The 20,121-nt window shown below is 36.1% G+C and overlaps 1 protein-coding gene across 1 annotated transcript in view; it reads right to left on the minus strand.

The window, feature by feature from the left end:
• Window positions 1–12,658: 12,658 nt before the first annotated feature.
• The window catches only part of TBX20 (T-box transcription factor 20), a 51,287-nt gene continuing 43,824 nt past the window's right edge, over window positions 12,659–20,121 (minus strand). The window contains exons 7-8 of the mRNA XM_024750777.1: window positions 15,500–15,612; window positions 12,659–13,196 (exon numbers count right to left, since the gene is read on the minus strand). Coding sequence (XP_024606545.1) covers window positions 12,856–13,196; window positions 15,500–15,612 — 454 coding nt within the window. The 3' untranslated portion in view covers window positions 12,659–12,855. The remainder of the gene's footprint in view (window positions 13,197–15,499; window positions 15,613–20,121) is intronic.

The raw sequence follows: 20,121 nt of genomic DNA on the forward strand, positions 1-20,121 counted from the left end.
ATACTGAGAGACAGTTGCCTAAATAATTTTGCGTTCTCTCAGTAAGGAGAGGGATAGATTGTGTATGTGAGGGAAAACATGGCGCTCAGTTTTTTTTGCTTGAATAGAATCTGACAAGTTTTCATCTTTTTTAACTTCTTTAACAGTGTTCACTTATTTTGAGCTAGTTATTTTGAACAGTTATTTAAGTCATATTTTAGCTTTATGCTTATTAATGACAGTGACTTAAATCACTGTCATTAATAAGCATGCCTGATACTTATTCTATGGTGAACTGACAATTAAAATAGTGCATTATAATTTGATATAATGCAATGTATTCTCGAATTATTTTTTCCTCTTTGAGAAGAAGATACCTTGTGATTTAGTAAATTGTTTCTCTTACATAGAGATTTTCCAGTCATTTATTTCTAAAACTTGTGTCTGTTTTCTCTTTTAGTAAAACAATTGCTAATTTTTACCCCAAAATGCAATGAAACTGTATAACCAGCAGATGGCAATAACGACTTATAAATCAGAATTTTTAAAATTTATGGAAGTTTTTAAGTTCATTTTTAAAAAGAAAAATATCGCTGTTCTTGTAATATATCAGTTAACTAAATATGAAGTGTAGGGAAATTCCCAATATAATCCAGCATAAAAATAATTACATTGCATATTTCACGTATCAAAATAATTAAGATATTCATTATGGTCAATGGTTGGTTTTCCAAGTAATGACTTTGCTTTCATTGATTCAGAAAGTTTTTAATCAAATTTAAGTGTTTTAACTTTGCGCAAATACATAGACATAAATATAAGTGGATAGCTGAGTTACATCTATAGCTAGCTTGGTTATATGAATCAGGAAAGATAGAGGTAATTCAGTGAATATCATTTTGAAAATGTTAAATTTTCCACTTGTAAGTTGATAATTTAAAGTACTAATTTCACTTTAACTGATAATCTGCATACAAGATGGGGTTTTATTTGTGCTGTTTCACAGTTTCTTATATGTTAAAGTACTTTTTTTCTCTTTCATGGTACAGAGAATTGGAATTGGCATCAAAGTGTTTAGTCTGTCATCATCAGTTAGTCCCCAAAATGGTAGCAAAATTCTTAGAATCTCATGATTATGCTAACTATAAGTGAATCACATATCCAAGATTTTTTCTGAGCATTTTGATTTAGTAATTTTATTCATTTCACTTAAGAAGTTTTAAAAAGATGAACTGAATGGGATTCATTTTTTAATACTTTTGCATGAATTCCTATAAATTCACAAAGATGAAAAAATTTCTGTTTATTCATGTATCTATTCTTGTCTCAAAAATAGAATAACCATAGATATAGGCTTCTTGGTGGCTATTTATTTTCTAATTGGTCTGTTTTATATGTTAAAAGATTCTTTCAAATTCTTCAGCAAGTTGCTTCCACTAAAAGAAATGTCATTGCATATGTATGTTTTATTAAACAGCTGCTTCAGTCTAAAACCATTACATATCTCAGATTGATTCATTTTTAAATAGTGCATTTGCTGCTATTGAATTACTTTATGCAGCCTGTTTAAATTCTAGTTGGATGCAGGTGCTTTTTCATAGAAGAAAATGGAAAGTCACCGAGTTGCAGTGAAGCATACAGTTTGAATGTAAATGCATCTGTATATGACAGTTTGCATAAAACTGCCTTTTCATCCATGGGAGAAAAGGTATCTGTAATAAGTTGGAATTTCTAGGAGTTCTAGTCCACTTTCTGTGTCCATGAGGGTCCTATTCTCCTTTTAAAACTGTAGCTCTCTCAGCCACCCATACTGGTTAGTTCCCCAGATGTGTATCAGATGAAATGAGATCCCCTTGACCTTGAACAGCTTTATATAGGCATGTGTCATTCTGGGGAAGGAAGGTAATCCATTAATTAATTGGGAGAATTCCTTCCCCTCCCACATGGAGAGACTGCCTAATTGCATAAGATATGCACACTGATTTGAGCAGAAGCGTACTCAGTAATCATTTTTAAATAACTTAACCAATATATACACAAGCACATGCATGAATATTTATACCAGACCCCAAAAGTCAATTTTTCCATGAACCCAGTGGTGATAGTTCCATGAACAAACTCCAACATACTGAGATTTTAAAAAATTTACCACCAAAGTAACTAATACAAGAATTACTACATTCAATATAAATAAGCAAAAGTCTTAAGACTATATTAGAGAATGAACTGTAGTATATGTATGGGCAGGTTAAATACAAAATATAGCAAAAACAGAAATGAAACATAAGGCACCTGTATGCTATGTTTTATATCACATAATATTTTAGATTGACTTAAGATTTAACTTTGATCATGACATAGTGGTCAAGTAATATCACAGTAGGGTATGAGCCAATATGTTTTGTGCAGTTTACTTCTCTAGCTCTGATTTCTTCAACTATGAAATAAAGACTTCGGACTACATGGCCTTATTAAAGTCTTTTAAACTTATTTGATTATAGTTAGTATTTGAACATATGTTTAGGTAGCTGGAAAAATATACCTATTGAGTCATCAGTGCCCTGTACCAAACTCCCTTATTAACAGTGCTTCTCTTCTCTCCTCATCTATCTCCAGCTATGTGTTCTGATTCCACCTTTATGGTCTTACTCTCTGCAATCTACCCCACAGTTTATCCCCCATCCTGTCCTTTAGTTGCTACACCTCTCACTGCCAACTCAGATGAATTAAGCCTATCTCTCTCTACCTATTCAGGCAGCCCAACCCGGCCTCCACCTGATCCCTGATCTCTGTTCTGGTTCCTCCCTGATTCCACTTGCTTTCCATTCTCTTAAGTGTAGTGGGCTTCATTGTTCCTATTCTCTGATTACGTCTGTCCTTTAGGAGCCAAAATGGCAACTGGAGTATAAAGGGAAGGGGAAATGTCCCTAAATAAGTAATAAGTGTTTATATGAAGACCACCAGGCTCTTGCTTTGGGCAGCAGAGTCCTTTCACATAAATATTGACCCATCCTTAAAAGGTAAATGTGGAAGTTTAAAATTTCCTTCTTGTTTTTGCTACAATCTGAAACTCTTCTTGAGACATACCAGTGACAATATAAAATTCTTTAGGAGAAAAATTGTTGAGTTTTGCTTTTATGTTTCTTATTTAAGGTTGCATACCTGGATTCCATAAAGGCAATGTAGACCTTAAATTTTTTTCTTAAAATCTAGAAATTTTTGTTATAGGGGTTAGCACAGTGTCTTAGTTATGAGTACAGACAGGATTTGAATCCTGGCTATCTCACTTACTGTAGATCTCTGAGCATTTAATTTCTCTAAACCGCAATTTTCTCATACCTCAAATGGGAATAATAATAGCTCCCACCTCATAGAGTTGTTGCAAAGATTAAGTAAGATAATGTATATAAAGTACATAGATATATAGTAAATGTTTTACAAAAGGTAGCAATTATTATCATAGCAAGACTCAAGATGGAGAAGGAATTATTTATATCACCTTTTTCTTTTCGGGGAGTCCAAAGAACCAGCTACAATTCCTCCTAGGGGGAAAAAAAAATGGAGCTAAAAATAAGCCAATTTAAATTGAGAGCCTAAAATCATACAATGCTATCTAATAGGCAGTATCATCTTCTTTTCACAGATAAAAAAGAATTTTGAGGCAGGCAGAAGATTCTAGACTGCTCACTCTTAACTCACAAGTACATAAGGTTTAACTCCCCTGGAAGTCCTCAAAGTTGACAAGTTGGGCCCTACAAAATGGAAATAAAATATTTTCTGGATAGCTTTTTCTATGTTTTAAAGTAACAGCTTTAGTGAGATATGATTCACATACCATAAAATATGTTCTTTTAAAGTGTAGGATTCAGTGAGTTTAGTATATTCACAATGTTGTGGAACTATCACCACTAAGTCCACATTTTCACTACCCCAAAAAGAAACCCCATACTCATTAGCAGTCATTCCCATTCCTCCTTCCTTGCAGCCCCTAGCAATCTGCTTTCTGTCTCTCTGAATATGCCTCTGTTGGACATTTCGTATAAATGGAATCATACAGCATGTAGTCTTTGTGTCTGGCGTCATTCACTTAGCAGTGTTTTGAAGGTTCATCCATGTTGTAGCATTTATCAGTACTTTAGTTCTTTTTTTTTTTTTTTTGCAGTACGCGGGCCTCTCACTGTTGTGGCCTCTCCCATTGTGGAGCACAGGCTCCGGACGCGCAGGCTCAGCGGCCATGGCTCACGGGCCTAGCCGCTCCGCGGCATGTGGGATCTTCCCAGACCTGGGCACGAACCCATGTCCCCTGCATCGGCAGGCAGACTCTCAACCACTGCAGACATACCAAATTTTATCTGTTTACCAGTTGCTGGACATTTGGGTTGTTTTCATTTTTATGGCCATTATGAATAATGCTGCTATGAGTATTCATGTACAAGTTTTTACGTGGACATATGTTTTCATTTCTCCTAGGTGTATACCTAGGAGTGGAATTCCTGAGTCATATGGTAACTTTATGTTTAACAATTTTATAAATGGCCAGACTGTTTTCTGAAGCAGCCACATTATTTTATATTCTCACCACCAATGTACAAGGGGTCCAATTTCTTCACATCCTTGCCAACACTTGTTATTGTCCATCATTTTGATTATAGCCATTATAGTGGGTGTGAAGTGGTATCTCATTGGCTTTTTTAAATTAATAGACTTTATTTCTTAGAATAGTTTTAGGATTACAGAAAAACTGAGCAGAAAGTACAGAATTCCCATATATCCCTTCCCCTCCACTGCTGCACACAGTTTCTCCTGTTACTAACACTTTTTATTAGTGTGGTACATTTGTTACAATTGATGAACTAATAATGATACATTATTATTAACTAATGTAACTATACTTTGCATTATGGTTCACTCTTTGAGCTGTACAGTTCTTTGGGCTTTGACAAATACATCATGTCATGTATTCACCATTATAATATACAGAATTGTTTCATCGCCCTAAAAAGCTTATGTGTTTCACCTATTCATCCCTCCCTCCCTCTTCCCAAATCCCTGGAAACCACTGATCTTTTTACTATCTCCATAGTTTTGCCTTTTCCAGATTGTCATACAGAGTGGCTATACCATTTTGCATTCTCACCAGCAATAAATGAGAATTTCTATTGCTCTCTGTCTTTGTCAGCGTTTGGAATTGTCGGTGTTTTGGATTTTAGCCATTCTAACAGGTGTGTAATGGTATCTCGTTGTTTTAATTTGCATTTCCCAAATGACATGTGATGTTGAGCATCTTTTCATGTTTATTTGCCGCCTTTACATATTTTTTGGTATGTTGTCTATTCACATAGATCTTTTGCCTATTAAAAACTTAGATTGTTTTCTGATTGATGAGTTTAACAGGTCTTTGTATATTTGAATACAAACCCATTATCAGATACGTGTTTTGCAAATATACTCTCCCAGTTGTAGCCAATCCTTTCGTTCTCCTAATAGTGTCTTTCATAGAACAGACTTTTAAAAATTTTAATGTAGCCCATCATATTAACTTTCTCTTTAATCTGCTTTTGACGTTGTATCTAAAAAGCCAACGTTATCTAGATTTTCTCCTGTTATCTTCTAGAAGTTTTATAGTTTTGCATTTTACATTTAGGCCTATGATCCATTTGGGGTTAATTTTTGTGAAAGGTGCAGGGTCTGTATCTAGTTCCAGTATGTTACATGTGGATATTCAGTTGTTCCGGCATAATTTTTTTTAAAAAGGTTATAGTTTCTCCACTGAATTGCCTTCGCTCCTTTGTCAGAGATCAGTCAACTGTATTCATATGGGTTTATTATCTGGGCTCTGTTGTGTTTTGTGGATCTCCTTGTCCGTTCTTGTACCAATACCATACTGTCTTTATTAATATAGTTTTACAGTAAGTTTTGAAGTCAAGTACTGTCAGTCCTCCAACTTTGTTCTTCTTCAGTATTTTCTTGGCTGTTCTGGGTCTTTTGCATGTAAATTTTGGGATCAGTTTGTTGATAGCCAGAAAACTTGGTGGGATTTTGTTTGGGATTGTGGTGAATCTATAAATCAAATTGGTTGTCACTATTGAGTCTACCTATCTGCAAATATGGAATATCTCTCCATTTATTTAGATCTTTGACTTCTTTCATCAGTTTTGTAGTGTTCTTCATATAGACTGTGTACGTATTTTATTGATACCTATTTCTTCTTTTTTTTTGGTGCTGATATAAATGGTGTTGTATATTTAATTTCAAATTCCAGTTGTTCATTGCTGATATATTAGAAAGCATTTACTTATTTTTATTAACCTTGTTATAATTGCTTATTAGTTTTATGAGTTTTTTTTGTTGTTGGAAGTATGTTAATATTATATGTATATTTTTTAAAAATCAGTAAGAAGGAGAGGAAAAAACCTTAAAACTATAAGCAAACTGAACAAATGAACCCAGTTGTATTGCTAGTGAATAACATAACCATGTAGGAGAAAGAAACTAAGTAACTGCTGAACATGTCATTTGACTATATACACTTAGTTGAGTAGCAGGGTAAACAGCTGCAAACAAATCCTGAACTCTTTTTAGAAGGTTTATTGTAGTTGTATGAAAGAAGCAATATGAAATTATTTGGGGTATATAGTAGAATTGAGTAAATAAATATGTTGATGTTGTTGGGAGCCAGGGTTCTCATTGTGGAAGAAAGCAAATACAGATATGGAATGGGGCGAAGCATGGAAAAAAAGATCCTATGGGAGAACATTGGAATTGGAGATACCAGCATAAACTCATGATTTCTAATACATTTTATACACACACACACACGTATATTTGAACATGTGTGCTTACATATATATATACATTCCTAACACTGTCAGCTGAAAAGGCCTAGAAACATATGACAATGAGCACATCTGGCACCCAGATATTGGTTACTAATACAGTTTCCCAACTAAAAGGAATCTGGGCTCCTGGTAGAAACTGTTGATTACAGGGCTGAGGCAGGAAGGGTACAAGATGAGCCTGGAACAGTGTGTTATGCCAGAAATTGAAGAAGAACTTAAAAAAAAAAAGTAAATTAGGGCATGTCAAGGGGACACAGGAGCCAATTTAAGGGGCTCCCAGTGACCAAATCTGGGATGATTTGAGTATCAAGATAACTAAGGATAGTAATAAATTATAAGCCATTGAAAAATAGGAATTCTTTTGCCATGAAAGACAAAGGCTGAGGAATAATAAGTACCAGATTAAAGGAGACTAAAGAAACTTGACAGCTAAATGCAGTAAGTGATTCTGAACTGGATCTGATACTTCTTACTGAAGGAAAATATATGCTACAAAGGACATCATTGGCGTCATTTCACAAAATTGGAGTACAGATGGTAAATCACAGTACTGTACCATTGTTAACTTTCCTGAACTTGCTAATTCTACTATAGATATGTACTGGAATCTTCTTGATTAAATAGACTTTGAATTACTTAGGGATAATGCGGCATGATATGTGAAGCTTACTATAGGGATAATAGGGCATGATGTGTGAAGCTTACTATCAAATGTTCAGAAAAACAATTTGTGTGTGTGTGTGTGTGTGTGTGTGTGTGTATGCGTTGACTATTCAGTATGAAAGCAAATGATAAATGGGGCAAAAAGTTAACAATTGGTGAATCTGGGTAGAGAGTATACAGAGTTTCTTTGTACAGTTCTTGCAACTTTTCTATAAGCTTGTAATTATTCCAAATAGAAGATTTTTAAAGGTTGGTGTTTGGCATGCACAAAATATTAAGGGTAATAGAGCAGACTTCTGAAAGCAGAAGGTTTGATAACGTCGAGCATTTTGAAGGACTGTTACATGGAAGAAGGATTAAGACTTTGAATTTGGCTAATCTTATTTTGTGTCAGTCTGCTTTGTGTAATATTACAGCACATCCAAGAGGTCATGACTGGAATGAGAGGTAGGAGTTCTTTAAGCTTTATGGAGTCTTCGGTATCATTCAGAACAGAAAAGTGCGAACACTGGTGCTTCTAAAGGTTCATCAGGTAGAGTGAATGAGTGAAAGGGAGTGTAGGAATATGGGAACTGGTGGCAACTTGAGAGCAATGTCCTCTCTAAAGACTTTCAAGTACGACTAAAGACAAAACCACAGCCCTGTGACAAAACCACAACTGCTGTGTGTTGTGTCTGGCCTGGGAGTGGCCAGTTATGATCCCCTGATCTTACCTAATCCTCCTCTTTTTTTTTTTTCAGGTGAGGAAATGGGTACCAAAAGTCACAAAGTGTGTGAGATAATGAAAGGTGTAAATGTGTGCATGTATATCGAAACACATCATATTTAACGAAAGAAATTCCACACATTTGTACTTTTGTACAATTTTGGGTAATATATAATTTTAAGCTGTTTACAAATAACATGTAATGCTTCAAATATTACATAATGTTGATAATACATTTCTAGCAGAAATAAATATATTGCACTTAAAAAGAACTTCATTAGATGTTACTTTATAGTATTAGGCTTATAACTTCTTTTTTCATAAAACATTTCCCATGCCCTTCCCACCACCCCCAGCACACACACTTCGTTACAGTGACTGTTCTCACGCAATTCCTTAAGCAAATGAACACAGCAAACAATAGAACTGTGATAGAGTCTACTGAAGAGGCTAGATCCAATTTTATCCTTTAGGAAATAGAAGACCTTCTTTTAGGTTTCTGAAACTAAGAAAAACAACAACTAAATAAAGTATTTTAATGTACCAGAAGTAAAATACAACAAGCTGTATTTTTTGTCCAGATGTACTATTTCACCAAAATGTTTTTATTTTCTTATTATCAGGGGAGGAGGTTGGAATTATCTAAGGGAGAGACAGAGAAATAAGGGCCAGAGAATACTTATGGATTATTTGTCTATCAAATATTTATAAATGAACCTTTGCATATTTAAGCATGCTGAAGAAAGCTAAGTATTGGAATATTTTATAACTGGCATGGAATAGTAGTGAAGAAAGAATGTTATGATTTCCTAAAATTTTAAGAGTTTTTAACCTTCCCTTTGCTTGTTTACATAAAATCCTTACATTCTGAAATAATATAAAAATTTATAAAATCCATCCTCCACCCAAGCCTAGCTCTCTAAAGGAGCCAGCTGAAAATTTTTTCTGTCCAGTGCTTCATTTCTGTCCAGTCTAAATTTATAGTATAATATTGTTTTGTTTGTAGTAATTATCAATTCCATACACATTTAATAATGAAAACAGTTTTCCTTACTTGGTCAATGGAAGATTGAGTAAAAATATTATTTTTCTTGCCATATTTGATCCTGTACATTACATAACTGACTTTTTGAACTTTAGTTACTGAGTCATGGCTTGAGTTTGACTGTGTTTTTAATGAGGTGGTAAAGTCACTCCATTTACCTTATTTGAAGCTCACTTTTCTTAGTATAATTCAGCGTAAATATAAGCAGGACAGCCTGAAAAGCTAATGTGAAATTCAGAATTGGGATAAATATCCTAATATCTCTATGAAAAATTCATAGGCAGTATGGGATGAAGATGCTTTGCTTCTAAGAATACTTATTCTTGGGCTTTTAGAGGGTTTCCTTTTTATCCCCCCAGGGTGGGGCATTGTGGCTGGAGAAGTGCAACTACAGAGATGTGGATAAGGATGGAGAGGAGGGTTTGGAATATCCCACGAAGTCAATGTGACTTTTACACAGGGTGTTTAGTAGATGATGCATCATAATCAGGAAGTGTCTTAATATCTCCTACTCTGTGCCCACCTACTGAAATGGTGGTAGACCTTTAAGACAACATACCATTGTTATAAACTCAAAAGGACCAGCAATGTAATATAAATTCATTAATGTAGACCTTGTTACCTAATAATTTGTGATATGTTGGATACAAACTGGATATGTTTATCTTTATACTGCCAAGGGTGGACAGAGGAGGGGGGGAAGACTTACTAAGTAAAAGAAATAAATGAGCTTACTCAGAATTATTGATAAACATTTTCAAAACATACCACATATGTAGAATCTACTAAGTTATGAATTAATTCTTTTGGGTTAGATAAAGCCATTCTGGCAGGGCCGCTTTTTAGCAGCACCATACGTTAGCCAGGCTTTTTAATACTGTAATATACCTGGGGGGGACCCTGAATTTATTCCAAATATACCATAACTCATGCTCTTTATTATTCAGTTGGCTTTGTCCCTAGTTATCTAGTTCTTGCAATTGTTTTTGGTAAAATAGACTTTAGAGTTTTAAATGTTAAATACCCAAGGAGTTAAGTAATAATCAACAAGCAGAAGAGCTCAGAAGAACCCTGGTGGGGTCATATATCTACCCCTGGTTTCCATGACTAGAGTGACTGACCAGGTTAAGCTCCATTTCACCTGTGCTTCTTCTTTCTTGTTCAAATAATACCAGATACTTAAAAAGTGTATCCAAGAATTCCAGGTGTGATTTTCCAAGAGCATGCTTTGGTGTCTTAGTCTTTGCTCTTCTCTAAGCGTGCTATTTATTTTTAGTCTTATGTTGATTAATTACAAAATAAAGTTATGAATTCAGGACGTACTAGCATAAAACCATATTTAACAAAAATATATAAACCTACTTTTGAGACACACCAATTGGGAAAAATGTCAAAATAGTATTAAAATGATCCTTTCATGCTTGTTGAAAAGAAAATTCAGATATGGATTTGCTTTAGTAGACCAGTCATTTATTAGGGTATTAAGTAGTATCATGTAAAATAGTATTTACTTTTGTTATTCTTGCTTTAAGTAGCAGTACTCTGTATTAAAAGCACTGACAACAGGCCAACTATTAAACATTAAATCCCCATCCTAAGCTCTGTGGATATGTACTTTAAACATTATGCATAACTACTTTTTTAAAGAAACGCACATCTGTGCTGTGTCTGAAAACAAACTACCTGTGAATACTATAGCATAACATGGAAGAAGTTAGAAATAAGCCTACCATGTCTGCCATAGGACTTTGAGATGTTTGGTTAACGCAGCTGGTGCTTCTCCATAACCAAACCTTGGAATACAGTGGAGAAAGTCAATTGCAAGGTCCAACAATAGCATCACTTAGACAGGCTGTGCCAATTATACCTTGTTTCACAGGCTGGAAATGCCCAAGAAAGTCATTTGATATGGAAAAGCCTAACATTAAAACAACCAAATAAAATCCCACTTGAGTTTTATGTGATAAGTATATTACATTTGACTTCCAAATACACCTCTACTCTCAGCAGCAAGATTTCCCATCTCTTTGAACAGATTCAATACTTTTGTAGTCAGAATGAAGTAGAATGAATATTACATTAAAAATTAAGAATATTGGGGAGCTTTGTGAAGAAGACAGGTTAAATTCTATAGCTAGAATGCATTATATCTAAAATTGAAGGACTACAAATTTCATTAAACCTCTGTTATTAGAGAAATGAACTGTTGCAAAATGCCAAGTGTACTACCCTGATTGTAAATGCTTAGATATATATGGCTCAAAAATAATACAGAAATTATATATAACTACAATATAGTTAATTACTATTATAAATATTAAAAGAAGGCTTAAGAAGATAGCAAGAGTTGAAAATAAAGTGGATAAATCCTTTAGATTTACTTATAAGCACTTCCAATGTTTCAGTCAGGGTGTCATTGAGTTAACATGCAATTTCATGCACCTAGAAAAATGGTAGAATTACTGAATGTAATACAGTGAGAAAAAAGGGCCAATCATATAGATGGACACATACCTATTCGTGACCAAAGGTTAAGTGGTGGCTATATGGGCATTTAGAATGGTCATTCATAAATCCTTGTCAGTCAGTGGCAGCAGCTAATCAAACAAAAAAGCAGATTTACTGAAAATGAGAACTTGGCCTGGTGCATTTTAACATCCATAAAGTCTCCCAAAGCTGAAGTAAAAATGAAGGGAGCTTTGGTACCCACGGCAGAAAAATTCCTTTTAAAATAGGGCAACCATCTTTTTATTGTAGTGAAAGAAAGTCTCATGCGCCAAGGTGTAGAGACTTTAAAGTGTCCCTCAGTGAATAAATCAGCAGTGTATTTAGAATGCAGCCCAGAAAAATAAAACCTCAGTTTTATTCGTATATGGAAGATTTTTCCTACATAAATGGCAAGTAATTGCAAGAAAGAGAATTAGAAAGAAAGAAAAGACTGTGAAAAAGAACTTGTCAGGTACTGGCCCTTCAATATTACAGAAAGAACTTTGTGAAGTCATTACCACCTATTCATCCACAAATTAGGATGCATTAGCATTATCTCAGCTCCTTCCTCAGCAAACTAACACAAAGGAAAACTAAACATGCTTAAGCTACAGCACTACAAATACTTCTCTATTGGCTCTCATTTCTATAGGGAGAAATGGACTTCAGTTAGTCATTATGCATTATGGTATGTTATATAGTATTGCCTCTTTGAAGATTCTTTTAACCTGTGGAAAGTAGAAAGAAAACCTATACATGTTGACTTTATACATTACTGCATTGACACAGCATTTTTAACCACTAGGAATAATGCATCTTAAGATTCATCTGCCTTGTATTATTAAACTTTCTTGGTACATTGATATCCAATAGTTGCAGGACTTAGGCTGGCTAAGAACTTTACACTGATTCTCTCTCAAAGCCAAAAGATGTCCCCCACTACAGATGAATCCTGGTCCATGGTGTTTTCCCTCAGTGGTTGGTTTTATTGTGAGTCCAGCTCTCCTCTCTAATAGGTCCCATGTCTCCTGGAGAGCCCCGGCTCCAACACCCCACATCCCACCCACCCAACCCTGTCTTATATTTCCATACCCATTTGCACATTGTGGATCTGGATTCTCCTATTTTTAGAAGAGTCATACAAATGGCGTCATCACAGCAGAGGAATGGCGCAGTCCTTGGATAGCAGCATAGGGCCCCTGCTGAAAGTAGTGATGATACCGGGGCATGTGGAATGAGGGGAATGTCGGGCCACTCCCTTGCATGGAGCTGGCAATGGCCGATGGGGTTAGAGGCATCCCAAGTCGGCTATATGGTGGCAGAGAGCCCTGTATAGGGTGAGGAATGGGTGTCGCTATGGATGCTGTGCTGGTGCCAAGAGCAGTCAGGGACTGTGGGTGCTGAAATCCAGGAAAACTGGATGAAGATGATACCCAGGAACTGAGAGACAAATTATCAGATGTTGTAAAGGCTGATCCTGAAAGGAAAAAAAAGTCTCATTAGACTGGAAACTCTACTCCAGTGTGCAAATCAAGAATTACATTATCTGAACAAATACCGTATGCTAACACATATATATGGAATCTTAAAAAAAAAAAGGTTCTGGAGAACCTAGGGGCAGGACAGGAATAAAGACGCAGACGTAGAGAATGGACTTGAGGACACGGGGAGGGGGAAGGGTAAGCTGGGACGAAGTGAGAGAGTGGCATGGACATATATACGCTACCAAATGTAAAATAGACAGCTAGTAGGAAGTAGCCGCATGGCACAGGGAGATCAGCTCATGCTTTGTGACCACCTAGAGAGGTGGGATAGGGAGGGTGGGAGGGAGACACAAGAGGGAGGAGATATGGGGATATATGTATATGTAAAGCTGATTCACTTTGTTATACAGCAGAAACTAACACAACATTGTAAAGCAATTATACTCCAATAAAGATGTTAAAAAAAAAAGAATTACATTATCTGTAAGGGTCAATTTTATTTTTAAAATTATGTAATAGATCTATAATTTAAAAGAGAGACAGGTCAATCATGAGGCATATCTAGCTTTCCACACAAGAATATATCATTTATACCATATATGGAAAAGAGAATTTACTGACTTAATAGATGGCCTGCATACTCCCTGAGAGTGGCCAAAACACTAGCAACCTGCCTGAAGGTAATGACCTGATTCCCTTTAAAGGACTTCCAAATAGCTGATATCCATCCTAACCTCTGTAGCATCCCTATAAGTAAGGCTGGACAGACAAGCCTCAACAAAGCTACCTGGTTTCCAAAGCCAGTATGAAAACCCACAAGACTGTTTTTCTTTTTTTTCTTTAGCTTCTGTAACTCTTTTCTTTTGGAAATAATGAGAACATTTACTATGTTGATTACATTTAAGACAGATACACAAGATCCAAACACATTTTAATATGCCAGCTCTACTCAGCATAGCTGAGTTATGTGGAAACAATAAGCACTGTCAAAAATAAAGCATAAATACTTAGAAATTACTCTAAAAAGAAATGCATGATACTTATTTGAAATTTTTCACACGACTCTATTGAAATAGAGATGTAAGGAAAGATTTTAATAATTGGAGACACATGCCATATTTCTGGATGAAAAATAAAAATTTTTTAAAAGTCATTTATTCCCAAATTAATTTATTGGTTGAGTGTAAAGCCAATGAAATGCCAATGTTTTTTCCCTCTTCAACTCGATTCTCAAAATTATCAGGACAAATAATGACAGAATTTAAAATTTTTTAAAAATTATAACAAGGATAGCTTTTCCCTACCAGATATAAAAATATGTTATCATGTTATAAAAACAAAATAATGCATTTATGAAAATAGCATAGTACTGAGCAAGATGAGAAGCCACATCAATAGAAAAGAACAAATTGTCACAATACAAAATAAAATATATATGTATACTGTATCATATATTTAGTATATAATAATATACTAAGTAATAATGGTAATATACATCATTACAAACTATCAGGAATGACAGCTTAGCGTCCATAATATTTTATTAGATATTTGACAAGTTGCAAGAGTAAGTTTTTCTTATATCACAGTATCCAGAAGGTTAAACAAAATTTGACACTGAATTTTCCAGTTGTATAATTACTAGTAGCTCATCTGGACTTAGCTATGAGGTATCATATGTTCTGACTGTTTATGCTATTCCATATCATGGACATAAAAATATGACAGAGGACTCTCCCCATGTGAACATCCCTGTGCCTGGGCACCCCCCTCTGGTTTCTTTGCTCTGGCCTCCCAGATGCAGAGGGCTCCTCTATGAACATCTGCAGCAAAGGAACTTTATAGTATTCCCCTACTCTCACCACCTGGGCCACCGTCTCTACACAATGTGTTCACTAGGAGAATCTTCTTTTTAAAAGTGTTTTCCATTCTAGTCATTGATCCTAATAAGATATTCCTGATATAAGTAAAACAGATATATTCCCTGATTTTCAGATTGTAAAACTGAGGTTGAGAAAGACTAAAGCTAAGTCCAAATAGCTCTTTGGTAGTAGATCACAGACAAATAACTCCTGGGCCCTGACTCAGAGGCTCAATGTCCTTTTACTGGAAAACAAACTACAGGAAGGCTTTAGGCAGCATAATCACTTAAGATGCAAAGACAAAATAATGATCAGCCTCAGGCTGTCCCTTCCTGAAGAGGCTACTGAAATACTCTGGGGCAGTCTCTTCCCTGAGGGCTAGAAGTCTCATCACCTCCCTGTCCAGCAGTTGCATAGCCCAGAAGCGGTCTTACCTCGATTTTGTGTTGTCTGAACCTCATCCCCCAGCACATCCTCTTCTCCTCCATAGGTACGGATGGGTGAGCGGGCATAGGAATGCTTTTGAATCAGGCTCTCCACACTTTCCCTAGATTAGAGAGTGACACATCCTGAGTAAACTAAAAAGCTAAGTACTCAGAGAAGGAGAGGAGTCTTAAAGATGATTTACCAGTCAGTAAAACCATTTTATCAGCCAAAAGACCACCACTTCAGTAAAGAATCCGCCTTCCAATGCAGGGGCCGCAGTTTCTATCCCTGGTCGTGGAACTAAGATCCCACATTCTGCAGGGCAACTAAGCCCACATGCCACAACTACTGAGCTCACTCACGCGTCTCAACTAGAGAGCCCGCGTGCCACAAACTACAGAGCCCATGCGCCACAACTAGAGAAGAGAAAACCCACAGGCCACACGTTTCTAGTGTTCTAGAAAACTAGAGAGAAGCCCGAGCACTACAACGAAGAGCCCGCACATCGCAATTAAGACCCGACACAGCCCAATAAATAAATTAATTAATTTAAAAAATATTTTTAAAAAATACCAACACTTCAGGGAAAGATAACATTCAAAACATGTACGTTTATTTCATTGTAGATGCCTCAGAAACATGACCTCAGGCATATAAATACAAGAAACCTAACTGGACAGGATAAGGACAATTCCCTGAAATTCTACAAAATTAGGGTCAAAGGTGAACAAGGAGCTATAAAACCTGACCATAGGAATATGGAATTTAATGATGTGAAAAAATGACTGGTGAATTTACTACAAACAGCTGCAATCCTGTGACTTCATCAGCTAATGAATACAAAACAAATACTCACCTGATACGAACTGCACTGATTGAACATCTGATAAAATACTGGCCCAAAGTTCAGAATATCATTAGTCATAAAAAAGACTCAATGTTCACTAATAAACCTAGTAAGTGCATAGAGTATATGACAATATGGGTAGTATGGATAATGGCCACTTTGAGATTCTTGTTGCTTTAAGACTGAAAATTATGGAAAACCTATGAAGGACACATAAAGGGCCACTAGGGAATTTAAGCCCCCAAATAAATTGGTGCATTGTCTTTGTAGATGGTCTTTCTCTTGCAATATAGTCTAAAAACTAAAGAGTCTTGTTAACTTTAAAAACAAAAATTATTTTGGTATTTGCCAGTTCAACCTGCTGCCATTAAGAGAGAAAAACACCAGATAAGAGGTTTTTTTAAAAAATTAATTAATTAATTTTTTGGGCTGCATTGGGTCTTCATTGCTCTGCACAGGCTTTCTCTGGTTGCGGTGAACAGGGGCTACTCTTTGTTGTGGTACATGGGCTTCTCATTGCGGCGGCTTCTCTTGTTGCGGAGCACAGGCTGTAGGCACACAGGCTTCAGTAGTTGTTGCATGCGGCCTTCAGTAGTTGTGGTACACGGGCTCAGTAGTTGTGGCTCGCCGGCTCTAGAGCGCAGGCTCAGTAGTTGTGGCGCACAGGCTTAGTTGCTCCACGGCATGGGATCTTCCCAGACCAGGGCTTGAACCCGTGTCCCCTGCATTGGCAGGTGGATTCTTAACCACTGCACCACCTGGGAAGCCCCCAGCTAGAGTTTAGCCAAATGATTTCTTTGCCAAAAATGGAAGTTGGTAACAGGTTAGCTTATACAGTATACATCTCCAAGAATAGCTGTGGCCTAAAGACCAACACCAAATTAACCACCAAAGGACAAAAAAAGGATTTTTAAAAAGTGTGTTGAATAAAGGACAAACAGAACACCAAATTTCATCTTGAGAGGATAAGGAAAGCAAGTAAAATGTCATAATAACTTTTCAAAATGTAATACTTGTCAACATTTCACAGAGATATACAGACTTTACCTGTGAAAAAATACTAATAGTGAATTTGGTGTTCTAGAAAGCTTGTATACTCACACAGATTAAAGCATTGTGTCATATAGCATGCAAATGAAGACTTAAAGGTATGCCTAAAAGAAAAATTAATTCTAACAACTATTCAAGTTATATCTTTACTCCTAAAAGGTTTTAAAATAAGCATACAGTACCACCTCATGTAGCCAAAATCACTGGGATCAGGCAAAATCCAGATCCAGTGGATTAACATGTAGGTGTTTAAAAAAATGAGGCCATTCCATATTTATTGATATGGAATGATCACCAAGACATATTAAGTGAAAAAAGTTAAGTACAGAACAGGGTATAAAGTTTGCTACCATTTGTGAATTTAAAACAAGAAATATGTATGTTTGTATATGCACAATATTTCCAGAATATTCCAATTTCCAGAACAGGAAGCTGCCTAGAATAGGTTGTCTCTGTAGTGTGGAACTAGGGACCTACTGGAGCAATGATTCCCAAATTTGTCCCAAATACACTTGAGTTACCTAAAGATCTTAAAAAACAACAACTATATTGAGGTAAAATTAATGTACAGTAAGTGGCATATATTTAAATTGTACAGTTTGATTGATTTGGGCTTACGTGACCAGTGACACCACCACTACAAGTGAGATAATAAATGTATGTAACACCTCCAAAAGTTTCCTCATGCCCATCATGCTCCCTGGTCTCCACCCCAACATACTTTTCCAAGGAAAACACTAGTATGATTTCTGTTCCTACACATTAGTTTGTGTCTTCTAAAATTTTATAAAAATGAAATCATACCTTATGTGTATCTTTTTATCTGGCTCAGTTACTTTGAGATTCACATATTAATAGTTCATTCTTTCTTATTCTGAGTAGCATTCTATTGTATGGACATATTCTGAGTAGCATTCTATTGTACGGACATACTATAGTCTACCTGTTTATCTGCTGATGGACATTTGTGTTGTTTCTAGTTTTTAACTGTTACACATGACGCTGCTGCATATATTAATATGTATTTTTAAATATACATATGATTTCTGTTCTTTTGGGAAAATGCCTAGGAGTGGAATGGCTGGATCGTATGGTCGGTATATGTGTAATTTTTTAAGAAACTGCCAACCTATTTTCCAAAGCAGTTGTATCATTTATTTTAGTATTCCCACTCAGCAGTGTATGAGAGTTCCATTCCTCCACATTCTCACCAACACTTGGTGTGATCAGTCTTTTTAATTGTAGCTATTCTAATACACAGGTACTAGTATGTCATCATAGTTTTAATTTGCGTTTCCGTAATGACTAAGATGTTGCTCATCTTTTTATGTGCTTATTTGCTTCTGTATATCAACTGTGGTAAAACTGTTCAAATATTTTGTTCATTTAAAAAATTAGGTTGTTTCCTTATTATTGAGTTTTGAGATTTCAATATATATTCGGGATGCTTGTCCTTATAGGATGTATGACTTGCAAATATTTTCTCCCAGGCTGTGGCTTGCCTTTTCATCTTTAACAGTGTCTTTTAAACAGCAGAAGTTTTTAATTTTTATAAAGTCCAATTTATTGTTTGCAATTTTATGGATGCTTTTGCTATACTATCCCAGAATCTTTACCTAAACCAAGACCATAAAAGTTTCTCTTGGGCTTCCCTGGTGGTGCAGTGGTTGAGAGTCCGCCTGCTGATGCAGGGGACACGGGTTTGTGCCCCGGTCTGGGAAGATCCCACATGCCACGGAGCGACTAGGCCCGTGAGCCATGGCCACTGAGCCTGCATGTCCGGAGCCTGTGCTCCGCAACGGGAGAAGCCACAACAGTGAGAGGCCCGTGTACCACAAAAAAAAAAAAAAATGTTTCTCTTAATTTTTTTTTCTAGAAGTTCTTATAGTTTTAGGTTTCACATAATGATATATAATTTGCCTTGAGCTAATTTTGTATAAGCATGAGGTATGGATGGATGTTCATTTTTTGCTTATTGATAGCCAACTATTCCAGCACTATTCGTTGAAGAGATGACCCCGTCTCCACTGAATTACCACTGCATCTTTGTCAAAAAAATCTTCTTCCTCTTTTTGCCTTCTTTTAGGTTATATTTTATAATTCCATTTCATCTCCTTTGTTGGTTTGTTTATTATTTATAACTTTTGGTTTTTTAGTGGTTGATTTAGTGTTCACAGTAAATATCTTTAACACATCACAATCTGCTTGGCAAGTGATAGTTACCACTTTAAGTATAAGACTCACAATAACATTACTTTTATTTCTCTCTTCTAACCTCTGTATCATTCTTGTCAGACATTTTACTTTTACAGAAACGCCACACTACACTGTTATTTTTTTGTCTAAACAGTGAATTATGTTTTAAAAGATTTGAATAATTTGAAAAAAATTGATCTACTTATTCTTGTAGTTACCATTCCCACTGTCCTTCATTCCTTTGCGTAGATCTAGGTTGACATCTGATATAATTCTCCTACCTGAAGGACTTCCTTTAACATATCTGTAGTGCAATTTTGTGTGTCTGAAAAAAGTCTTCATTTTGCTTTTTTTTTTTTTTCTTTTTTGCAATACGTGGGCCTCTCCCGTGGCGGAGCACAAGCTCCGGATGCGCAGGCTCAGCGGCCGTGGCTTACAGGCCCAGCTGCTCTGCGGCATGTGGGATCTTCCCGGACCGGGGCACGAACCCATGTCCCCTGCATCGGCAGGGGGGGGCTCCACCACCCTGCCCCCCCC

The sequence above is a fragment of the Neophocaena asiaeorientalis genome, unplaced genomic scaffold (assembly GCF_003031525.2).
Source record: "Neophocaena asiaeorientalis asiaeorientalis breed wild unplaced genomic scaffold, Neophocaena_asiaeorientalis_V1.1 scaffold164, whole genome shotgun sequence".
Lineage (NCBI taxonomy): Eukaryota > Metazoa > Chordata > Mammalia > Artiodactyla > Phocoenidae > Neophocaena > Neophocaena asiaeorientalis.